The following is a 25,909-nucleotide window of genomic DNA, read 5'->3' as shown; positions in this document are numbered from 1 at the left end:
GAACGGACGATTCTAAACACACCATGAGTAGATAAGTGCAGAACTCCAAAAGGAAACTTTCAATGGGTCGAATTCAACTCCAAAATCGAAGGTCAGGATCATTTTAGAAGATTGATTATATTGGAATATAGCTTATTCAGAGCATCACCGACATTTTAGACGGTTACAATAATCAGAACTCTCTGTCGCATGTGGGTCCCATAGAGCTACGCATACCGTTAATCATCAATCGCGAAGGAACAACCGAACTCTTCCATTTGTACTCATCCTCGCGTGCCGACAAAAGAGTCGGTTTCAGCCCGTTTGGCAGCTTGCGGAATCCAAAACAGCCGCGAGTGATATCAGCGCCGTCCATTGCTGACGTACAGAGACCGTCGATCGCGACGGTTGGAGACGTACGTGGCGGGGAGTTCATGCAACAGCGACATGCGGGTGAGGGGCGCTGCAGCGACGCAGCGACACGTGTCTCAATGACATTGGAGGTGGCGGCATGATGGATATGAATAAATAAATGGCTAAGATCTGTAAAGGAAAAGGCGGGCCGGGGAAGAAGGGCGGTAGCTTCATTCTCGCTCCGGATTCTGGGATGTTTCCTATCGGACATGCAGGGGATGACGTCAGCCATAGGTATGCTTTTTCATTCCTGCCACGTGTAGTGTGTGCGCGCGTGCCAGAATCGGTATAGAATGGATCGATCTAAACTGATCAACTTCAACCCCGGATCCCTAAATAAGCTGATACCTCCGGTGTGAACGTACATGACCACCAGAATCTGATAAGGTTAGTCATTTATACAGTCACTTGCAGGATTATTATAACAATCTGTTGATAATTGGAGGGTGGTATTTTTTTTTTTTCAAAAAATGAGTTTAGTTGTTCATTCCATGAGAAAAGACTTCGGTGAAAAATGGCTCCCAACGGCTTATTCCAGTTAAAATTCATAGTCATACGCAACGATACTCCGATCAAAAGTTACGGCCAATTTATGGTTCTTATTTCGAATTGTAATTTCTTTATCTCCAGAATAATTAATTACTTTGATCCGAACGTGCCTAATCCCAATTACATCATGCCCTACGTAGGAATGAGCCTAGATCTAACGGACTAGGCCTGCTTCCCTTCGAGCTTCTCTTGGCTCATCTCTGCCAAAAATAAGTCTACGACCCACTCTACATCATTTTCCATCATGTGCTTCTCTAAAGGTAACTAATTTACAGTAATGGCCTCTGAATCATGTATGGTTTTAATTTTAGATATTTAGATCCCCATGACAGGCGCATTGATCGATCCTTTCCACGTCCAATTTTTACAAAACATCCTCAAGCCTAAAGTAGAGCAAGGTTGCACAAGCCTATGAAAAGGCCCTTCGCATCGCATTGCTGAGAGAATAAAACATTAATTTGGTAACTTTGTGGACTCATTTGAATTTGCTAAAAGCAGAAAAACTTTTTCCTCATCCTTAACTGGGACGTGAAAATAGTTTTTTTCGTATTCACATAATTATATACGTCATCTCAAATTTTCTCTCTCTAGATCTTATGACTTATGGATGCCTCCTTCAACGATTTTCTTTTCTTTTTATGAGTTATTTCTTAGTATTTTAGTTATTTTAATCCCCTTTTCTCTTAGTCATTAAGATTAGAAAATGATTTTGATTAGTAGAAAGCATGGGTAAATACTAGGATCCTATATCCATGACATACACTCCCGTGCGGGGTAAGGTTAAAGGCACAACTAATACCAAGTCGACTCCCAATGGTGAAGATCTTCCATCCTGATTCAACTTCCCTCACATGAGATGGCCGTACAACTCAAAGAATGTGTCTACAGATGTATTTGTATGTACTAAACTTCGAGCGGATCCGATGGATGGCACTGATGTTGCCACATGGCATAAAAGATATTCGAGAGACGGATAACATAGATTTAGGAATTGGCTTGTTTTTGGCCATTTTTGATATTTTAGTTCTCTTGGATAAAGATGAACGGTTGCCCCAACCATGGCCTCAAAGCGCATGCTCATAGGTGAAATCATGGTCGATAAAGTATAACCACTATTTTTCCAATTGGTTATATATTATGAAGTCATATATGGATAGATGATTATTCTCTTGTCATCTTCCTAAAGCCTATAAATATCAAAAGCAAATGTAAGAAGAGGTTTCTCCAAACCCAACAACAAATACCATTATTAATCCAGAGCAACGCTGTGTATCTAGGTTTAGTCTCTCACTGCTCAGTAGTAGTAAACCCTAAGCATAAAATTAGGTTCAATCCATCCTTGCGCACACGCTAGATCGACTTTAAGTCTTAGCTACTAATTACAATTCCCCATCTGCGCCTGCATGTCGAATCTAAAGGAAGACAGTAGCTCAGAAACCCATCTACCTATGCTCCTACACTTGGCCAACCATACTTGTAATTTTTAGCATTGCCTTTATTTCGCTCATCAACACACTATTCTTCCGAGCACCCTGTCGCTCTTAGCTCGGTGGGCAATCCTTTCATAGTAGTAATTCACTTGCATATTCTCATTGCATATATCTTTTCTCCTGTTCGTTCCAACTATACAATTGTTACACCTTTGTAAGTTTCTGGATCTCTATGGCAAAAAAGAGTTCATTTAAAAGAAGAGCTCTAACCTTCACTAGTCGCTTGACTAACGAATACACGATAGTTGGCTGAATAGACAAACGATCAAGCCACAATCAAACCTCGCTCTATCTCGACGCCAGGGGTCGCTGGTCACGGTTTGAATTGGAATTCAAGAACCAACAATATCCTAAGCATTTATGCCACCCATGACTCAAAAGAGTACTAAAATTCATAGACTGCAACTCTCCCTATCGAATGATCATTATGTCTAATCTCAAGTTTCTAAAGACTAAAGATTCAATCCTCATGTAACTCAAATCATATAAGTTTAATGCAACGTTAGGATATAAGTCATATAACATTGTCCAATAAAACTCATGGTCATTAAATTCAACAATTAATTGACATCAACCCCATCACATCCACATGCACAATGAATCATGGTACACGTTAACTTTAAGCACAACTCTAACAGGTCTCCTACTTATTTTTAAAAGAGAAGGATATGTTGGGGATAAGAGATTTAGCTTTATTCAATTCATCATTAATAAATAAGATCTCATAAAGAGCCTTATGCATTGATTTATGAATAAAAAGATTATGAATTCCTTTTCTTAACTCCTATGTGAGTAGGAGAGAATGCCAAAACCTTTAATCTTCCAAGCCACTTTATGTTCTAATAAGTCTCTTCTTGGTGCCCTTTTCTGGCCATCACTCTCTAAAATTACCAATTCCAAATACGGTATGTGGCAGAGGAGAGCGACAATTGAAGCTTTAGATAAGGCTTATATGATGATAATGATGACTCTCATAAAAATTACGTATGAGGACCTTAAATTAGGCAAGCATTGCTTAAAATAGTAATTCATGTGCAAACAAACTAATTTTTTTTTTCTGTATTTATCATTCCTTTAACATCATTGAATTTCAAGACATTTCAATTTTGACTAGTCATGCATCCAACGCACATTCTCGGGACATTCCTCTCTCAAAACCATGGTGGTTGGGCTACAGTATAGTTAGTTTACCACCATTTTAAAATGGTGGTAAATTATCACCTGTACTTACACATGGCATACATTCGCAGCAATCCTAACCATTTACGTAGTACATCCCATCGACAAAGGTGCATAGTAGGAAAAAACACATTGATTAGATAATCTCAACCATTGTTGATCATCTGCATGGTTAACATCTTGTATCATTTAATCATCATGATTTTTGGGCTTTTGAATGGACCACAATTTATACGGTCAGGATTACCGTATATGCCTGTGATGAGTAATGTTCATAATTCACCACCATTTTAAATCAGTGTGCCTCTCACCATCATTTAACCCAAAGTGGGTCCAGGAAGGAAGACACGCCACGAGAAAATAGGAGCTACTCGTGATATTTATTCGATATTTTCCTGAGAAAATGAAATAAAATCCTGGGACTGACCCAAGAGTGAAAGCTGTATGAAAACAAAAGTGAGAGTGAGCATTTATTCTCTTTTGGGTGTTGCTCTTTTCTCATCAGATTTTAAGGACCCAAATCTCCTCTCCTCTTCCATCAACATCTCAGACATTCAAATTCCAAAGCCTTATTTCTCTCTACTATTATACACTGAGAAGTATGTGAATAGCTCTTTTCTTCTTTCCAATACCATTATTTTGTTTTTCATTCTTTTGGGTTTTTTAAGGGTGTATAGAAGAACCAAGGGCTGAGATGTCTCTCAAGAGGTCTCCAAGTTCCTCGCTCGATCGTCACCGTCCGTTGCCGATCCAGACGGATGTGAACAGTGGACAGCTCATCGATGAGGATAGGCCATTGGTGGATGAAGGTTCCAAATCCGTGACCGTTAGGCAGTACGTACGATCGAAGATGCCCCGCCTTCGGTGGACTCCAGATCTTCACCATTGCTTTGTTCATGCTGTGGAAAGGCTAGGTGGCCAAGATAGTAAGTTTGATATGAGAATTCTTGTGTTTCATTCTCATAAATGTTTGGATAAAAAGAGTCTAAAACGTGGACATGCAAAACTCATTTGAAATCCTTAACAAATGAAAAGCCGTGGAATCCAACAATAATTTTTCTTTTCGACTTAAAATATATTTTTAATGAAAATGTTAAAAGGTCAATGAATGTATGGTAGATTATTTTTTAGAGATCATTGAACTATCAAAATATTTTCCACTCTTTATAAGTAAGAGAAAGGGATAGGAATTTACTCTAATTCTAATACTACCAAACAATATATGATATCAGAAGTAGATATATATAGCCAGATGCTCGGTTGCGCACTAGTTCTCATGAGAACTTTTTGAAAACTCATTATCCATGAGGTGAATCTAAATCTGAACGGTTCATGTGTGTAGCCCCTCATGAAACCCTAGGGCCCAGCTTTTACTATGATCCAAAACTTTGGTGGGGCATGATAATAGAAAATAATTTCCTCCATTAATTTGCATTTCTCTTTGCTATGGCCCACCAAAGTTTTAAATCAGGGTGAAAACTGATCCCTGGGGTTTCATGGGATGCCACATCACATGTACATGGACCGTTCGAATTCAAGGCCCATGACAAGTGTGCAAAGGTGCATAGGTGAGCATGACAATATATATATATATATATATATATATATATATATATATATATATATGCTCACAACTAGCTCGATGATTCAAATTAGTTCAATTAGTTGTATATTAAATAACACAAATTCTTCTTTCAAGTCAATATAGTGCACCAGGTGAGGATGTGTGACATTAAGTCATAAGTGTGATGGGAATTACATGTCAAAGATTCAACTCGTTTATCAGATAGAGTCCAGTAATTAAAATTTATCTATTAAAAATTAGTAAATAGTTATCATCGCTGAAGCCACACTTGCAAGTTGAATATGGACCATTGGAATAGATTTCTAACGGTCCAAATTTTTTGTAGAAGAATATCATATTATTGATATACAAAAAATGTCTTCACCTACTCACAAGGGACCTTACCTAGATTGGATTTCTTACATACGTGGTTCTTTGTCCGACTACATTACATGTGGATAATTTCTTTAGTCATCTCATTTTCTTTGGAAAGAATCAACCTCCTCGTTTCTCTCTCTCTCTCTCTTCTTGAATGAATCTCTCCTTGTTTAATGTTATCTCTCCCCAATACTCCAGCAGAATCATCTTCAACTTAAAGAGGGATCTGTGAGGCCCACCATGATGTATGGGTTTTATCCACGGTGACCATCCATTTTGTTGGATCATTTTAGAGAATGAACCTAAAAATGAGGCAGATCCAAGGCTAATTAAGTTGATCACACAATGGGGATTGAATGCCCACCGTTAAAAATGTCATGAGAGATAGAAGTTTTGGATCAAGCTGATATTTGCGTTTTACTTTATCTAGGTCTCTATGACCTTATTAACAAGTTGGATGGCAAAAAACCTTACGATGGAGCCTTGGGAAGTTTTTAATGGTACATGCTCAATGTCTATTGTTTCTTGTGATGTGGTCCACCGTACACTCAGATGATGGGTAAAAACTGATGAATGGCGTGGATATACAAATCATATATGAAGGTGGGCCCCACGGCATGGTAAGCACCCCACACTACTTGACATTCGAGTAACGGATTCAGTCGCACCTTCTCGGTAACGTCCCACATTTAGGGCTGTCAATGGGCCGGGTTAGGCCAGGCCAAGCTCTTTTCAAGCCCGGCCTGCAATTCTGAATCAAAGCCCCATTCCAGCCCGGGCCTGTGACGGGTTGAAATAGTCCAGCCCGGTCTAGCCGGGACAGTTACACAAAGCCTGACCCGAGTCTGCCCGAGCCCTGAATATCTCCATGGAAAATGATATTTTGGTGTATCATGTGTGAGAGAGAGGGAGAGAATGAAAGAAACTAGGGAAATTTAGGCTTATAAAAGGCCTATCAGTCCGAACTGGGTTTACGGGTTTTGAGGTGCTAAGCTTGGTCGATTTACAATCGGACTCTTGATTTTAGCCCAAGCCCGACCGTAGGGGCTGATACACCACCCCAAATTCGGCCCAATACGGGCCAAGCTGGAAGGCCCCTCGGCCCATTGATAGCCCTACCTACATTTTGGAGAACTATCTGTTAAGAGCAATGTCCACCTTATATTTTGTAATGGACCCACTGGATGTGTACCGTGAGATTCACTCCAATCATTGGATGGGTAATTCCATGTCGGGCTTAGAGCCAAAATAAAAAATTAAAAAAAATCAAGCAAATATGTGATTAAGTGGGTCATACCAATGGAAACAATTGGAAGAGACATCCACCCTTGATTGTTACTGGGCTCAACGTGATGAGCATGTGAAATCCATTCCAACCATTAGATGCCACACCAAATGCTAGGCCTGATGCCTAAAATGTAGGCTCATTCATGATTCAAGTGAGCCATACCATAGGAAACAGTTTCGAGGGTTAGCTTTCCCCACACACTATTTTCAATGGTGTGGTCTACCTGAATCACTGATGGTATAGTCTACCAGAATCACAAATGGGGCTGATTTTCAAGCTCTTCGTGTAACACGGGGTGGCTTATCTAATGACGCTGGATTTTACATAAACACCATGGTAGGGCCATCCCAAACTAGCAACTCCTGTCCCTCTTTAATTAACTTTTCTATATGCACCTGGAGGTGTACACAAACCAAGCTAGCTCGGTTAGGTCGCTCGACTCAACTCGAAAAAGCTCAATTCGAAGCTAAGTTTGAGCCAAGTTGAGCCAATTTTTTTACCTCAAAAATGAGTTCGAGCCGAGTTCGAGCTAGGGCCAGCTCGACTTGACTCAAATCGAACCCAGCTCAAATTGAACTCGGGTCGAACTAGTTCAGTGACTCGATTACTTTGATATTGATGTTACTCACCAAGTGTTTGATGAAATAACCCAACGAAGTATGGCCGGTGGCAAAGAAGGTACGTATATGAAATCAATACCTATTTTTTACTTGATTTTTATGTTGCTTAAAAGGTGTTTGATAAAATACCTATAAAATCATTGCTATTGTCTTAAATACAATGAGATTTTGAAGGTGCAGTCTAGGTGTTAGTGAAAATGCTGCATAGGCGAACTCGGCTCGAAATGGCCCGAGCTGCTGAGCGAACTGAGCCGAGCCGAGTTTGAGTTGAGGTCAGCTAGTGGCCGAGCCGAGTTGAGCTGAGGCCAGCTCAACTCAGTTTAACGTTAATTAGTATTTATAATGAGTTTCATCTCTCTCTCTCTCTCTCTCTCTCTATATATATATATATATATATATATGTGTGTGTGTGTGTGTGTGTGTGTGTGTGTGGGAAAAGGTACTATGCGCTCGACCTCACGAGTTCGTCCCATGAGGTCTAGTTGTGTGGGCCCTACTGTGATGCGTTTCGAACATCTACCCCAGCAAATAGATGCACCATTCCATCGTGGGCCTAGGTCTCAAAAATCAAGTCAATCCATGACTTGTGTGGGCCACACCACATACAGAAGTGGAGAGGGGCCGTGCACCGTTAAAACATTCATAACCATTTTTTGGGCCCACCGAGATGTGGTTTGCAAATCCAGCCCATCCATTATGTGTGTCCCACTTGGATGAGGGTTCGGACCAAGTTTCAAACACATGCAAATTTCAGTTGGGCCCCACCAAGTGCTTTTTTATGTTTTAACAGTGTCTTCACATGATTTTAGATGATATGGCCCACCTGAGTTCCGTATACGGCTAATTTTTGGGATATCCCATAATTTAAAGGGGACCCATCAAATGCACGGTGTTGATGGTCGACACGCATCACGGTGGGGCCCACACAGCTCAACCTCATGGGAGCTTATCGTGAGGTCGAGCGCATAGTACCTTTTCCCTATATATATATATATATATATATATATATATATAAAACTCAAATTCCATGGAAATCAAATTCATTTTCAGTATTCTCTCAGTCGAAATACAATCATTATGTTAACAAGGTTTGATAATGTCTGGATTTTAGGAGCCACGCCAAAGCTGGTGTTACAAGTAATGGACGTGAAAGGACTGACTATAGCCCACATAAAGAGCCATCTTCAGGTATGCGTTAGTCGGAATTGACGCTCAGGAAGCATGCATTGACTCATGGGCCCACTCTCGGAGACAATCTACTGATCAAAATCATCCATTTTATGAGTCTTGTTGGGGACGAGACACGATTGGATAATTCATGCAGATGGTCCGGATTATATGACAAAATGATGGTCCTTATGGGCTGTGGCCCACCATGGTAGTGTGCCCGAATCATGGACGGTTTGGATCATCCATCCAGCCCTGCTTTTGGCCCCAGCGATGCTTGCTGGATGAGAGTGAATCCAACACGTGTGCAAGATCAGATCTGCTCATCAGGTGGTCCCCACCGTCTAAATGCATGTATCGAAAATTAGGCAATCTCATCATCAGATGGTTAAAATGTCAAATTCTCTTAAACTTTCATTAGTTTGACGGACGTAAAGCCCAACTGATAATCACATCAGCCTGATTCTGAGATGTGGGACCTACCAAGTGAGGATCACTTGATAAGCGGCCTCAACCTCACACACATGTTAATATTTTACACGTGTGAGGAGAATTGCACTTGAATGGAATTAGATTCACCCATTTATTATTATCTCCACGTAAGCAGCTAAGTTTCAGAATTTTAATCGCGGTGTTTAATGTGCAGATGTATCGCAGCATGAAGCAGGATAAAGTGGTGCAAGGTGTACTATTTCATCCTAATGCATGCACATCGACCATTATTGATGTGAGGAGTGGATGAGGAGGTGATTGGCTGCACGTGTGTGAGATCCGGGCCATTCATCAGATGGGTTTCACAAAGAACACGCTGTGGACCAGAAATCAGGCCAGTTAACTCATCAGATGAGGGACACGTGTATGAGAAAAATGGAGGGTAAGATAAGAAGAAAAGACCAATGCTCTATTTCCAACAGGTACACGTGGCCCACCTAATGAGTAGACTGACCTGTTTTCTGTGATCACACATGTAAATGGTTCGAACTTCCTAATGAATGGACTGGATGTCGCAAATGAATTTCACATGGGCAGATCTGCCGTTGATTTCCTCTTTAACATTTCTCTGCACGAATCACTCCAGCATTTCTTACTTTGCACACTCACCTCAACTGGCCCCTACCAACCATGGATTGGATGGTTATGATTGCTAATAAAATAAGCAATCCATGATGGACCTTGGCAAATAGATGGATCAAATTGTTGATTGAACCTATCTTTTGTAAACAATCTTCACCGTCCATATCAATGGTCACTGATCAAATGGTTAGTACTTGGCAAATTAATGAGATATCTAGATGGTAGCTAATGAAATGTGGATTGGAACTAATGAATGATTTAGATCAATGTATTGGACTACACAAGTGTCCCAATCCAACTAAAAGCACCCTAACTAGCATTGCAGCTCTCGTATAATAACTGAGCTGGTGACATACATATATGTAATTTATTTAAGAAGGAATTGTTTCAAAGAGGAATAATGAAATGAACGGCTCATCTTCAGATTACTTCTCATATTCCCTCCCAACCCATCAGCAACAATTTCACGAAGAAAGGAGATTTTTAAAAGACAACAGCTGCAACTTCTTTCAAGCCATCAGATTCAAACGCACTCAGGTTCCATCAGAAGGGTAAGGATATGAGCATTTTATCATGAGCCCATGTCCCATACAAAGCTTAGCTTAATCTACCACATGTGTCTAAGTGTATTGAAGTGTGTATAAGTGCATTTAACTGCACCCAAGTGAAGCCTAAGTGTATTGAAGTACACTGTACTTGGATAAACTTAAATCTTGTCCACTCATTAGGTGGTCCACAGTTGTAATTTGGACCAGATTGGCTTTTGTTCTTTTGGTTTTTTTGTGGTGTGGCCAAGGTGATGAGTGGATTGGTCTGATTTTTGTATAGTAGAGAAGATAATCTTGGTGAATTGCCTGGGTAGGTTAGGATATATCTTGATAGATCTTGGAGATATGTACAAAAGTATCCTTATCTACTCTAAGAAGGGCAAATTTTGGATGGGTTGAGCGTTTTACACATTTCAGACATTGGCATTTACGTGGCAGTTGGATAGTAGAGTATACTCCACCTAGTTGTGTTGCAAGAGCTTGTGGATTCAAAATGGTTATGACTTTAAATGTCTTCTTTTTTTTCTTTTGACAGCCACAAGAAACAAAGACAATATAAGGAACATGTTATTTATGGGGAAGAAGCAACACTAGAAGAAGAGGCTTCACATGGAGAAATTGTCCAAGGATGCATGAGGAAACCCACATCTTATATCATCTTCAAGGGGCTTCTAAATAATAACTCCAACCCAGTAATCTCTCTCTCTCTCTCTCTCTCTGTGTGTGTGTGTGTGTGTGTGTGTGTGTGTGTGTGTGTGTTCTAATGAAATGATATTACGCATGAGGCTTTAGAAACTTGCCCCCTCTAATTTATACAAGACGAGATGTAGATCAGGACAATTCACCTAGTGGACCATACCATTGAAGAAATTTCTCCAATCGAAGGCTAGGTAGGCTGCCCAACCACTAAGATTTGGGGGTGTAGCTTGAAATGTTTATGCAAGACAGAAGTAAAATTAGCTTTCCTTGTAGGTAATGCATGATTTAACACAATCAGAAAAATAAATAAATAAATAAAAAGAAGCTGGGTCCAGGCTACCCACTTTCACCCCGGGCTGTAGCTGTTGCAAACGATCTTCTCATGCTATCTTTCTTCTAACCTACTTTCTCCCCTTCTCTTTCTTATCGTGGAATTACAGGAGACTGCTGAAGAACCCAATAATCCTCAAATGGATGAACACCCAAATCGAGAAGTACATTCAAACCACTTGCTTTCTAGATTGGAGGACACATCAGAGTGTGTAAATGGAGCCATTGATAGCACGTTATCCCTATCTTTGGTGTCGAAAGATCCAACGGAGACAAGATTGAGAGAGGCCCACCACAATCGATCATTGAATAATCAAAGAGTTAGTAGTGTGCTTGAAAACGTGAAGAATGTGTCTCTTGGGCTGACTTTAGATTTGAAAATGTCATATTCTTTACGTTAGTGTTTATGCAACAATCTTCAAGTTAAATCTACTTTTAACATCTCAAGAATACATCCAAAACGAATCAAAATGAGAATGGAATTTCAATCCACCCGGTCAGCAAGTGGGTCTCAATTATTCATTGATCAGCATGTTGATATGATGGGACGGCCCACAGGTGAGGATGACCCAAAACTCGAAATCCTTCATCTAAACTAGGGACCATCATATCAAAGACCTGGCTCCCCAAATCATGGCCCAATTTTTAAATATAGGTGCATCAAGAGGCCATTGGCATTCCAGTACATTGACTGTATAATTCCTCTCTCTCTCTCTCTCTCTCTCTCTCTCTCTCTTCGGGTCTTCTTTTTTGCAAACATGGGTCGGAAATATCAATAAACCAAGCCGTTGATAAACTAGGCATCATCACAGAGCACCCATGCAGCAAAACTTCCATATCAGAAGGTCATGGCTGTATGATATTTAGCCTTTTTTCTTGCTTAGTTTGGACCGTGGACTTTTTTTTTTTCTTCTTTTAGCTCATCAGGCCAAACCCTATTTACAGTCTATTGCAGGAAAGGTGGACCTTAGCCGGGAGCACAAACAACCCATCAAACTCTTGGCTGGGCCTGAATCCAAACACTGCACAAATCCAGAATTTACACATTCCAAGTGCAGAGCACGCACAAGAAGTAAGATCCTCAGATGTTTGCTAGAATACAACCCCACAGCAATAGAATAAACAGGGGCCGTTGGATTGGGTCCCTTTGCAATGATCCAACCCATCATATGATGGGGAATACCGAAGAATCTAAGACCCTCTGAATATTCAAAGTTCAAATGCAAAGTGCCAACTGATCAAATAGATGAATACTCCAATCCAAGAGTTTTTTATTTTATTTTTTATCACTCTTTTTTGAACAGCGACTGGAGTTTTTAACTGGGTTGTTGGACATTTAACAGAGTTGAAAGCAAAAAACAAAAACAAAAAAAGTAATCGAAGGTTATTATCATTCAGTCAAGCTTATTTTAAAAATTCAACTTAATTGCAGTGGGCATTGTAATTTGAATGACTTAATTTGAGCTGATGTATCCCACACATACAATTTGTGAATAGATGCACAACTATCACAGTGCAAGTGGATCCACCTTTTGATGTTCATCTGATAGGCCCAATCACTGGAGGAGCAGATTGCGTCCTACCCCATTTGAGCGTTAGATCTGCCTCATTTTTGGGATCATGATCTAATAAAAGGGATGGATGGCAAGGATAAACAGATACATCACTGTGAGACCCCACACAGATCTGCTCGTTCCTGGCTAGAGACGGGCGAGCGTGGGATGCAATCCGCTTCCGTATGAACCATGCATCAATTTCTAGTGTCAGAAGATATTCACAGAGCCCTGCCTGTCGGCCCACCAAATGAAGGGTCTGGATAGTTTAAAGGTGGACCAACTTCTACATTTCTGACCCAAGCATAACCCCCCAACAGTTGTATAAGTTCATGCACCAATAATCTCCCATATGGAAAAATCATAAACCCCTCCAACAGGCAGACAACAAAATACACTGTTTCCAAAGAAGATACAGCAACAGCAAATATTCAATCTGGGGGATTGTTCCTGTGCATGGGCTGTCTAAGGTGATTCCTACTATATCGATGTTTCAAACCGCCAAACCACGGGTGCCACTTTTACAAACTGAAACCCAAAAGTACCATACAATCCCCATCCTGAGCATTGTATAATCCCTCTAACAAAATCCAATCCATGCTTTTTCCCATAGCCTATTCACAGTAGGACCCACCTCTTGAACAGTTCCTATCATTGGCACACATGGCCCAATCAGCAGACTGAATTCATTTCGACAGTCATGGACTACTAGACTGGGGAGCCCTAAAGAAAGCACCTAAACAAAAATCACGTGTTATGAATGGATACCCATATCTACATGCATATGGATATCCATATATGCATACCGTACCCACTAGAGTTTCTGCATTGCTGCAGTACTGTACAGATTATAGGTCTCTCCCCCAAGCAGCCTGCATCAGTTTTCACCTTCATCGAGCTCAGTGAAATCTTCAACAATAGTAGCCTGTATGATTTGAGTACTCCTTGAACGCATCTCCTCAATTTCAATATGCAACAACGGGTCGCACACCACTCTCCCAGCTGCTAACTTCTTGGGGCAGCCTGAGTGAATGACAGATGATAATGAGGCTGGATTCTGGAATAGGACATAAGCAAGAGGTAGAATCATTAGCAAATTAACTTACCTGCAACAGGGCACTGAATGCTCGAATTCTTGGATTTCATGTAGTGCACTACTGCCTTCTTGTCGTAAATATGCTTGCAATCCATACTGCACCAACCAAAATGAGATTGAATTTCTATCCATCTGCGGCATTGAGAGTAAATAGTAACCCCTGTTGGGAGTTCCGTTATGTTTATGCACATGTATGGTCGACTGAGGAGCCTTCCAAATTCCATATTGTCAATTGGGACCAAATCCATCTCCCTCTTTAAAAAGGTGGGCTTGGTGAAAAGAAAACAGCGCTGGTCATCGATGCTCTTCTAATGAAATGGATTTGGAGAATCCAAACAAAGAAAGACACCCTCTGACACTCTATCACTGTATTTGAATACCTTAAGGGAAAATTTGATCAACCGGCTCCCTTACAAAGAACAAGTTTCATCATATGTTGTCATTTGGATGGGTGATGGTGTATAACTCAATTTTAATTTTAGATGTTTGGATTTTGGAATGGTCATCTCTGCCTTTCTAATATACATCTCTTGGTAAATAATTAGACCAGATGGTGAGAATCGTACCAAATAAGGCACGTGTTACTCCCATACGATAGTATATGATAGTAAGCAAATAAGGGGGGTGATGCAGGACAACTAACCATTTGTCTAAAAGCTTGAACTGATAGAGCATAGCGAATCAATCCATTTATCTCATAGCCCAGGCCCCACATCCCATGGGTTAGGACCTCAGTTGAACCCCCCTCATGGGCCCCGCATCACATGGGTACCGCCTCACATAGGTGGGGCCTGCCTCACAAAGGCCGCCCACCCCGAATGTGCCCCCGCATCCCACAGCCCACCCCACTCAAGCCCGGTGTGAAAATGCCCCTGCATTAGGAGGGTGTTTGGATGTACACCAAATTGTGTGCGGAACGAATATTTTGGCATAATGGCAAGCATTCTTCTGGGAATTGGGGTGGTGTGGAAAATGGGATTTTATATTATATGAAGTACCAATTTTTTGCCTTTTCTGCCATAAATATGGTTCAACTAAGGATGCAACTTGGGCAGGTTGGGTCAGGTTGAGGGTCAATCCCAGCCCAACCCCACCTCAAGAGGACCCAACCCGACCGGAATTCCAACCCAAGGTCCTTTATGCCCAAACCGACTCGACCCGACCTGAATCAATATATGTGATTATTCCTAATCTGACTGGAATTTTTGCTTGATCTGATTTCAAATCAGGTTTGGGGTTTTCCAACCCCAACCCAATCCGAGGACCTTGACAACTCAACATAAACTTGGGTTGGGTCAATCAGGTTCAGGTATTGCAGCCGTAGGTCCAACCTGAAACAAATTGAATACTTGGGCACAAAAGCTTCCACCCACCCTGCCCTCCTTGGACATCAAAATGTACCCTAAGCCCATGTGTTTACTGCCATAACTGCTGTTTGTGATAAGAATTTTATTTTTTTTCCAAAAGCATATTTTGCAAGAAAAAACTGCACCTGCGTACTGGATCTTCTAGTTCAATAACAGGCTTTCCGCTTAATGGGCATGTGATGTTTAGAAGGCTGCTCTCAGTGCTGGTCATTACAATGTCCTCCTGCTCTTCACCAGGCATTGGTTGACCAGCATGATGAACATTCTGTAGAATGAATCAAAGAGGGGTGATTATATCACAATATAGCATCATCATCATAGCTTTTCCCAGCTATTCCGGGCTGGCTTTAAGAATATTGTTTCTCCAATCAATTATTATTAAGTAGAAGCACAGAAGAATGATTTTTTTTATTATTATTATTACTATTATTTTGTAGCAGCTATAAGGAATGGACTGACAAAAGGTATATTATTGGTGCTGAACTTTTGAATCATGTGTTGGCATTATGGGGCTTTTAATAAAAGAAACCAATAAATTCATGGCAAAAGAAGACCACCAAGTTCATCAAACACTGCATTAATTGATTAGCTGCAAAGTGAATTTCATCCTTTGGTTTCTTCATTTTGAGCTCCAAGCCAAGAAATTTGAGTGACAAGGGAAAACAATCAAGATGAAGTTCATTTTCAACTGTCTCTCTCACTATGTAGCTCAGCTTGAAGGTTAAAATCAGTTTCCCTCCTCTCTACCCTAGCATGGATCAGTGTAGACACACAAAAGCATAGCTATGGAATTTCTCGTTAGAATTTATAGACATCCATGCCTAAAGAATAACCGACATCATTGCCAATCAATCGAAATATGCATAGAACCCAATCCTCAAGGGAAGGTTTCCGATTGCAACCAAAGGCCACCTGAACCTGCTCCAAGGATAAAGTTAAATGTTTTATTCTGATCGAATGCTGAAAATAACTTCCCTTCTTTGAGGAGCACTACTTTTATAGCCAGATCTTCCACTATAGTCACCTTGCCCAAGGGAGATCATTTGTGACCATGGCAACTAGAACCAACAGCATACTTGTCTTATTGTTGGGGGTCATATTTTCTTCTTTTATTTTAATAGAGACGCAAGGATTCCTCCATAGAGTTCATTGCTTAGTTAGGTGTAAAACAGAGATGGTTTCCTCAAGGATCAGTCCACAAGCTCCTCCTTGTTTCATGCCTTGACCATCTCTCAAAAACAGTAAAACCAATCCATTATCCAATTCTAATGTTGATGAAGTTGAGTGCAAAACCATATCTACAACAACGAGTGCATGCAGTTTCATGGCTCATTGTTGGTTCTGTGATTCCTATTGTCAAAAAATACTAGATTTATATAGACTACTTTGAACCCTCCCTTCGGGAGCACAAAACCACATTAAAATCTACCAAGGGGAATGGAAACATGCAACAAATATGGAAAGAGCAAGGGAGAGAGAGAAAATGAGAGAAACAAAGGAAAAGGGTGTGGCCACACACATGCTTGCTACACATAGGGAGAGAGAGAAGGGAGCCCAAAATGGTTTCAATGTTGGACGACCCTTCTCCACTTTTTCTGGTGTCATAGCCCACTCAAGTTTTAGGTCTACCTCGACTTTGGTCTGATCCTAACATAAGTCAACGTAACATATATACAAAGTGGATGCGGAAAAGTGATCGTGGTGGGCCCTACAAAGCCTTTGTTGAGCAAGCTTCCCATAGTACATTGCCTATATGGACTACACGCAAAATGGGAGAGAGCTATTCGCATTAAAGGATTGAAATGACAAAAATTGCAATGCCCTCCCTCTTACCAATTGCAGGAGTAAATTTAACCAAATGCTACTCACGTTATATATAGAGATTATTACTTCAAAAGAGCCAAGTGTCAACAAATAAGCAACCAGTTGACTCATTTCCCATGCTTCCTGAGAATTAATTAAGTACCTAGCCAATAACTAACCACAGGAATTATCCTTTATCCAAAATAACACTTTATAAAAGATCTATCAAGTTTTCTTTTATCTTTTGCAAGTGATTATCAATGTTTCTGCCCAAAAGAACCAAATGTGATCACTTCCTATCAACTGGCTCAAGAAGGGAAATGGGGGAGAAAATGAATCAAAAGAATTAAATGAAGACCTACAAAATTTGTGTGACTCGTATACACACTCATCGAAAACTTAAACCAAAATAAATTATCCATTGTGAGAAATTCATGCACAAGTGCTCAGGACCTTGGTTGCTATCATGTACAACAACACACGGGTACAGATTTCACACTTCAAATTGAAGTGGTCCAGTGGTCCTACATGGGTATGACACCAACTTCAAGGTGCCTAGATATGTGGATTAGTTGTGCAACAAACACGACTGAAATCAAGTGCATGGTTCTTCACCAACATTTTAGGTTTTGTTTGGCCATTTGTATTTCCATGTCCATCTTCTATAACACCTCATGGCCTAATGAAATTTCAAATGGAAAATTTTCTAATTGTATGTATTTGAGGCCTTTAACTCCTCTCCTGAAATGAGCAAGAACCATATTCATTTACAGAGGTTCGCTCGAATTTGGGTCATTTTCCAATGATCCAAACTGTTTGCATGCAGAGACTCACTTTGTATGGTGGATATTCAACATCTCAATTGGATTAGTTCAACCCTTTCTTAATTTGGCTCATCTGTTTTGAACATGAACAGCCATCATAACCTTTGTATAACCAAAGGGTTGTAATATTCAATCCAAGAGTTTTTTCTAGGCATCCCCAGTCCAAGGGGAGCCCTATCAATTAAACAGTTTAGTCATTAAAATATAAAAAATAAAAAAATCCAATGGCTGGAGCCCCAATGCATCTTATTGCAATACATTGGGATGTACTCAAGAAAACCTCTTCATTTATATCGTCTTCAATTACCCCAGACACACAAGCATGCATGCACAAAACAAAAGGTAAGAACAACCGCTTTCAAAAACCAATAAAAAAATCCATAATAAAGCTTCATGATCTAAGGTTTAAAATAAAAATACCCAAATGGCTTCCTTGAATTGCCGGTATAAAGGATGGTTTTGCGGAACTGAAGGTGAATCCTGCTTCATATTTGCAACCTCATCCTCCAAAAGCTTCTTAAAATCCGTCAACTGCCATTCAAATCCAAACCGAAAGAGGGTTAAAAAAAATAAGGGTACAAGAAAATAAGGGGTTTTCTGATATCCCCCACCTTCATGGGGATGTTATCAATGTCCCCAAAGCTTTTAAATGACACATGAAATTAGCTATTGTGGATTGGACTGTTCATTCATTCATTCAGCTAGACGCCAGCCATGGTGCAAAACTCAAATCAATCAGATAATCCTAAGCATCCGATCAATAACATGAAAAATGAATGGTCAAGATTGAGCAGAGAAATAAAACAGGTCCAATCATCATCTTGAAACATCAATCCAACATATCCAAATTTGCATGCTCGTGATTCAAAAGTAGCACTTTGATGATTCTAACCAAGTGATCTATGGTTCTAAAACAAAGGATGGTAGTAACAAACAGCTCCCATTCAAAGGGCTACGATCATCCAATCGGTATGATTCTTGCACCATGGTTTGCTCCCAATGGTACTATTGAATGAACTGGCCCAATTGATGATTGGGCATCCCACATGTCATTCAAAACGTTTTAGGAGACATCAAAAGATAGAGATTGAAAGAGAGGGAGTGCACCTCATCTTTAGGTTGGTAATTATTTCCAACAGACTCAATTGCTGACGAGAAATGTGTGCAATCGTTGGATGTAGCCAGCAAGTCAAGCATGGCTTCTTCCAATTCCTTCACCTGAAAAAATAAAAGAAAGAGAAGAAAAACATATGGATATGTAGAAGAGAAGAAATTCAAATTGGGAATTAGGGTTTTAGTGGTGAGATTGAGATTGCCTTTTCGGGCTTATTCCCCTTCTCAAAATCCACGGCAAGTGCCCTTATCACTGACAGAGCTTTCCGGATTTCCTGAAAAGAGGAATGAAATGAATGCAGAGAGAGAGAGAGAGAGAGAGAGAGAGAGAGAGAGAGAGAGAGAGAGAGAGAGAGAGAGAGTAGGGTTTGGATTAGGGTTTGGGGGGAAAAGAGGAATTACAGCGATGAGGGATTGGTTGTCGGAGTATAAAGTAGTAGCTGCAGTTGTGATTCTTGAATTGCCTCGATTAGCTGATGTCGATGCCATTGTTTTTCGATGCTAGGGTTTTGAAGAACTTTTGTAAAATCGCTAATGGAGGATTGCAAGAGAGGAGTGGGTGCGTGTGTATACTAAGATTAGGAGGGAAATGAGAACTGAAAATTCGAATGGGGCTAAGGAAAGCTACTCGCGGGCTCCATTCCACGGGTCGGGTTGGGACGATCTGCGACCCATTACTCTGCCCGATTGTAATTGGGTCGGACTTGACCATCACGACCCAACCCAACACAAGCACATGTGGGCTGGATCTTTCAGGCCCAAAATGTAAATGTTCAGGGCCTTGGGCTTCAATCCCATTGACACCTCATCTCTATCTCATGAGGAAGCTGTACATGGGGCCGCGCTGGCCCGTTGGGTTTTTGGGCTTGGCTTGGACTGATCTATGAAGCCTGCAGACGGGCCCAGATCTAAAATTTAATCCTGTTTGTTAATCAGGATGGCCATAGTTACCAAAACAGCATGGATGGGGCCGCTCGACAGACGGCTCAGATTTTGCATAAAACAAAAGGTGGGGGGCAGTGCACAGACTCAGGCCGTGTATAAGTATTATGGGCCGGGCAAAGACAGGCCTTGCCTGATCTTACCCCGGCCCATTGACAGCCCAATAAATGAGAACCAAACCACAATCGCAGGGCCAAGGGCACACATGCTAACACGGCCCACTCGTGTGTCTGGGACATTCATCGGGTAGTGCCAGCATGCGTGGCCCTGTAATCAGATCTGGTCCAACCATTAGATGGGACACGCTTGCATTAGTAAAACGGACGGTTGGGAAAATGACCAATGTGTAATGTTTTTAATAGGTCATCTAAGCCGTTTAAAAGATGGATCGCACCGGGAAGATTATCTCTCATGAAACTCGGGCCAATCTACTCATTAGGTGGGCCACACTTGTACATAGCATCTGACCATCGACCATCCATTATTTTGACAGTATGGCACGCCCAACGAGTACCAGTCATATATTCTCAGGTGAGCTTCGATCTGTCCTACTCATTGTACGGCTCGGATGCTCTGCCCGGGCGGCGTACAGGGAAACAGGAGCTGCACGTGGGACTTCAGCGTGTGAACATTTCTCACCCTTGACTCGGCACCAAAACCAGAGGCATTCTGGCAACAAGGATGATTTCATCCCTCCCTTCTCAGTGTCCGAGCTCCCGCACACAAGCCAAGGCTAGATTCGGATTGACTGTGAAAGCCTTTGGCAGAAACTTCCAGCAACCGAAAGCTAGGGGCCCACGTGATGTTTGTGAGAAATCCAAACCATCCATCCGTTTTGCCATGTCATGTTAGGACATGGGCAAAAAATAGGTAGATTAAATCTTGAGTAGGCCTCGTGAGCTGAAAAAGTAGGTAGCAAAATGACTAGGCTTAATCACCAACTAATGGGGAGTATGAAAAACAATGAAAAGCCGCCGGTAAAGATAGAAGCATGATTGGCCATGTCAGCTAAGTAGCCAATCAATTGAGATTAGAATAATTGACTGCCTAATTTAATTTAATTTCAATCTAACTCCATGACTAATCAACCTAATGTCACAATAACTTGAACTTTATTTATCTATCTGTCTTATATCAACGATCGCACCATTGGATCACAAAGAAAATCTCTGAGTTTCAAATAGAATGTCAATTGAGCTTTCTTGGTTGCATCATTAAGTATCCTTTTGATTATATCACCTACGTGCTTAAAGATTCTGTTTATTATTTCACCTACTAAATTCAACTTTATATAATGAACAAATGATTATTTGGCTATGATTGTTTCATCTAAAAAAATATGATCGAGCAACGAATGGACAATTGAATCATAACAACTTCACGGGAGAAATAAATTTTCAAGTAATGAACAAATAATTATTGCCCATGATCATCTTACCTATTAAGTTTGGTTCCAAGCAACAAAGAGATGATTGGTGGTCTTGCTTATAAAGAAGATTCTAATTAACTAACAAATTATCATTTTATCATGACCGTCTCACCTACAAAGCCTAGTTGTGTGATGAACAAAGTTTCTAAGATCTATCATCCATCAACCATCTTACCTACAAAGCTTGGTTTACGCTAAGCGATGAACAAACAACTATCCCACAAACCACAAGTGCCTTGCATAAGACAATCAATCGACTAATGAACAAAATGTGGTTTATCAACTACCCAAGTCACCTACAAATCTCAGTTGAACAATGAACATGCAATCATCCAATGAAACATGATTTCCCGTCGAGCAACAAATAAACTATAGTTACTTATCCCTTTTATTTTTATTTATCCTTCTGCAAGTTATAAGCATTAATTATTTAGTAGTAATAGAATACTTTCAGCTTCAAGCCGTCCTTTTTTCATCAATATCGTCATACTAATAAAACTCTACAAGTTATTATATCCTTAACTGAAAGTTATTTCATTCAGAGGACAAAGGAAACTCATCAGAAATAAGAAAATTTTTCTTTATATATCGTTTGATTCTTTATAACCCGTGGATAGATAGATGGTCCATTTATATGAAATTTAGTCTTTTAATCTATTTCAATAGCCAGGTCACAAGGCATTTAGTTTCATTCGAGTTGCATTTGACTTTGGCACGCACAATCCGCCACCAAAAACATAATTACATGCATTTTCTTATCACATTACAAACGGTTCGCTCTCCACCTCGGCCTAAGTGGCTACCGGAGTTCCTTGTGTGAACGGGGATAAAAGGAATTACACCTAAAACCTTTAAATTCATCTGGTATGGCCCACTTGAGTTTTTAATAGTGGCCCATTGAATTACACTTGAAACCTTTGAAATCATCTGGTATAGCCCACCTGAGTTTTTTAATACGACGATTTTTTTGGGTTTCTTACGTACTGATGAGGCACACCAGATTAATGGACTGGAGCGCATAAAAACACCATGGTGGCCCCACACAAAACTATTGATTGGTGACCCAACCCAACTGTGGTGTGACCCACTTGAGTATTGCATCGTCATATTTTTTTAGTTTACACGGTTAGCATGAGCCAATGTACCTGATGAACGGGCTAGATCTTATGGAAATTCCACCCACGTGGCTCTCTAAGCTAAGGAAAGTAACCTAGCGAGTAACTATGGCTAAGTACACCGGCGTTTTACCCAATTTTATAGCGGAGAAGACGGTCTACGTCCAAAAAGGCGCTTGCAACAAGCAAGGGGTGCCGATTGAACACTACCCCTGGGACCTGGCTAGAAACGGATAGTCATGTTAGGGGGATCTGTGGGCCCACCGTGATCTATATGTTATATCCACTCCGTCTATCTATTTTGATAGATCATTTTAGTGCATGAAATCAAAATGAAAGTAGATCTAAGGTTCAAGTGGACCACACCATATGAAGCGGGGGATTGAACTCTTACCATTGAAAACATCCTAGGGCCCACCGTGATGTTTATTTGCCATCCAACCTGTTCATGAGATGACATAGACATGTATGAAGGGAAAAATAAATATCAGCTTGATCCAAAACTTCTATGTCCCCCTGGAAGTTTTCAATTGTAGGCTTTAAATCCCTATTGCTTCATGTGGTGTTTGGTCCACTTGAGCTTTATATCTACCTCCTTTTTTGTCTCTCTCTCAAATGGACGCAGATTGCGTCCTACCCCCGCCTGGACGGTAATCCGTCCGGGCAGGGCTCTGTGGGACCCACAGTGATGTGAGTTTTTTATCTATGTAGACAAACAAAATGAATAAATCATGGTCCACTTAAGATATTTACTTGCCTCATTTTTTAGCTCATACCTTAAAATAATCTAAGAAAACCAATTAACGGCGTGGATAAAACACTTACATCACGTTGGACACCTCAGAGCCCTACCTAGACGGATTACCGTCCGGGCGGGTGTAGGATGCAATCCGCGTCCCTCTCAAATGATCCGTAAGTATAAGGGCATGTTTGGTTTTCCAAATTACATCGTATTTGAACGTAACGAAGTAATAATTACTTATTACATGTAATTGTAATGATTAGTACTACTTCCATTGACTGTCACCACATATTTGTTTAATACAAAAAATACGGTGTACTAGAGATAAAGTCACCGGCCCTGTGTTTGGTTCAATGATGTAATAGACATGTCAAATCGAAAAGGATGTTATGGTGTCCCCCATCTCACCTCTAATACAGTTGCAATACTCCTGCGAACCACGCAACTATACGGTGTCAAGTTCTGCTACCTTAGTATTGTCTCTTTGATTACCTGTAGAGAGATGTATTTCAAGTGGCTGCTTTTGGGTGTAATACCGTTATTTCGAATGTCGCTACATTGCGCCCAAATCCAACTATTTTCAAACGCGCGTTAGAAGTAATAATTACTTCTTTACTTCTAATTAACAGTAAGTCAAAAAACCAAACATGCCCTAAATGGACAAAATGGATAAATTATATAGATTAGTATGGACTCCCCAGATCCCCTGACATGACCGTCCATCTTTGGCTAGGATTAGTTGTTATTGGGTTGTTACCCTAATCGTATAGGGCCTACCTTGATATATATTTTGTATATCTAGCTGTTCGTCTATTTTCCATCTCATTTCATTTATGGACATAATCTTAAATAATAAGAAAATCTACCCTACTAATAAAAACATTAATGAATAGTCATTGAAAACATTTGGTGAGCTACAAAAGTTTTGAATCAGATCTTTTATTTTCCCTTTATCCAAATCCTTTTTACATTATCAACAGGTTTGCAAATAAACATTACCAAAACCTTAAAATAGGCCCTTTGAAAATTTTAATGGTGAGGAACTCAATCACCACTGTTTCCTATGGTGTGGTCCAAATGATATTTGGATCTACATGATTTTTGTTTCCCCGTCCTAAAATTGGATGGAAAAACGGATGGACGGCTTGGATACACAACAAATAATCAAGGTGGGATCCACACGGTAGGTGTAACACCCGCTTAGCTGTTAGCCGGGTAAAACCGAATCCGTTCCCGCCTTGGTGGGGTGCAGTACCCAATCCGCGACCTCATGCAAGTGTCGGTGACATTTTTTATACACGCATTCTTTATTTAATTGACAGGTACTGTACCTGCCTATGCACCTCAAATCGTACCATGCCCTAAAATCTCGTCTGAGGTTGGTCCCCACCAGGCATGGCCCACTTAGCTCGATTTTAACTAATCGGTTGGTCATCCAGAAAATGATATTTTTTTTTTCTGGTTGTCGAATATGGCCCACCATGCCCAACTTCAACCAGCTACAATATTAATCATCCAAAACGATAATGGTTTTTCTTTGGATTTTTACCTAACAATGTTTCCCATGAATGCATTGTAAAAGCTTCTCCAGCATGTGAAATGGCAAAAATGTACTCATCATCTACTACTTTATAATGAAGTGAAGTCAAAATTGCGGGATCACGTGGTGTGCTTATGACATTCAATCCGTGGACCCTACCATAGTTATCAAGCAAACAAGTAATTAGGCTCATCCAATCACAAGCATATTAGAGTTTTGAAAACTGATTGAAAATAAAGTTTTTTAATGGTATGCATTTATAGATTAAGCCATGTAAATCACCATTTAGATTTATGAGTTTTTATAGTAAACTAAAATAAAATATTCAAATAATGTACCATTGTTCTTAAATATATAGCATTCGATGACGAGTACCGCACCTTAAAAGTAGAATATTCTCTCCCACATATATTTAAAATAAGATTTTTTTAGAAAAAAAAACAAAACACCCATATATAAAACACCGAAGAGAAGCTAGGCCATGCAAAGAGAGACATACATATATAAAGTGGGCCACCCAAGTATGGTCGTGTAAACATAGAGAAGGAAGATGAGGCGGGCCACACAAGTATGGCCCTGTAAATATAGAGAAGGAAGATGAGGTAATGATTCTCTCCTCTTTTAGCCCCTCTCTCTCTCTCTCTCTCTCTCTCTCTCTCTCTCTCTCTCTCTCTCTCTCTCTATATATATATATATATATATATATATATATATATATATATATATATATATATCTCGAGCTATACATGAGGTTTTGCTCGAGAGGCTTGGGCACAGCTCTTGTGTGTCTACTCTTTCTTTACTATAAGATCTTATTTAGGAAGAGATAGAGAGGACTATATGGAAGAACATTATTATGATGCTCTATGGCTTTACAAACTTTTTTATGCCCTATTATGTCTAAAATCTATGAATTTGCCTAATCATGTATTTAAATTGGCTTCATTTATCCATTAAACATGGTCATCTATTTAATTCTTATACAAATTAAGTGATAAAATAAAATATTAATGACTTAAGAACACACATCAAATTACTTAAAACATTTTGGTGGTGAACCAGTGAAAAACCAATTAATGGATGGTTTGATTTAGTAAATCTTAACT

The 25,909-nt window shown here is 40.1% G+C and overlaps 2 protein-coding genes across 5 annotated transcripts; one reads left to right on the top strand and one right to left on the bottom strand.

The window, feature by feature from the left end:
* Nucleotides 1-517: 517 nt before the first annotated feature.
* LOC131240687 (putative Myb family transcription factor At1g14600) lies at nt 518-11,731 on the top strand. Of its 3 annotated transcripts, none has more exons than XM_058239110.1 (7): nt 518-780; nt 4,280-4,537; nt 8,573-8,649; nt 9,275-9,311; nt 10,127-10,253; nt 10,786-10,942; nt 11,390-11,731. In XM_058239110.1, the coding sequence occupies exons 2-7, from the start codon at nt 4,306-4,308 to the stop codon at nt 11,678-11,680; spliced, it is 921 nt and encodes a 306-aa protein (XP_058095093.1). In that variant the 5' UTR covers nt 518-780; nt 4,280-4,305; the 3' UTR covers nt 11,681-11,731. The 3 variants fall into 3 exon arrangements, with proteins under 3 accessions (XP_058095093.1, XP_058095076.1, XP_058095085.1); XM_058239093.1 differs by having other exon boundaries at nt 520-780; nt 10,079-10,253; XM_058239102.1 differs by lacking the exon at nt 518-780 and adding an exon at nt 4,054-4,210 and having other exon boundaries at nt 10,079-10,253.
* A 1,454-nt stretch (nt 11,732-13,185) lies between these two features.
* LOC131240701 (E3 SUMO-protein ligase MMS21) lies at nt 13,186-19,637 on the bottom strand. 2 transcript variants are annotated; one of them, XM_058239122.1, is made up of 7 exons: nt 19,438-19,630; nt 19,239-19,310; nt 19,030-19,140; nt 18,343-18,453; nt 15,421-15,560; nt 13,939-14,024; nt 13,186-13,855 (listed from the first exon to the last, which is right to left on the bottom strand). In XM_058239122.1, exons 1-7 carry the CDS (start codon nt 19,522-19,524, stop codon nt 13,710-13,712), a joined length of 753 nt encoding a protein of 250 aa, XP_058095105.1. In that variant the 5' UTR covers nt 19,525-19,630; the 3' UTR covers nt 13,186-13,709. The 2 variants fall into 2 exon arrangements, with proteins under 2 accessions (XP_058095105.1, XP_058095113.1); XM_058239130.1 differs by lacking the exon at nt 18,343-18,453 and having other exon boundaries at nt 19,438-19,637.
* Nucleotides 19,638-25,909: the final 6,272 nt, after the last annotated feature.

This window comes from Magnolia sinica, chromosome 1 (genome assembly GCF_029962835.1).
Source record: "Magnolia sinica isolate HGM2019 chromosome 1, MsV1, whole genome shotgun sequence".
NCBI classification, from domain to species: Eukaryota; Viridiplantae; Streptophyta; class Magnoliopsida; order Magnoliales; family Magnoliaceae; genus Magnolia; species Magnolia sinica.
Note: the sequence above shows the minus strand (reverse complement) of the source record. Positions and strands in the feature narration are given on the sequence as shown.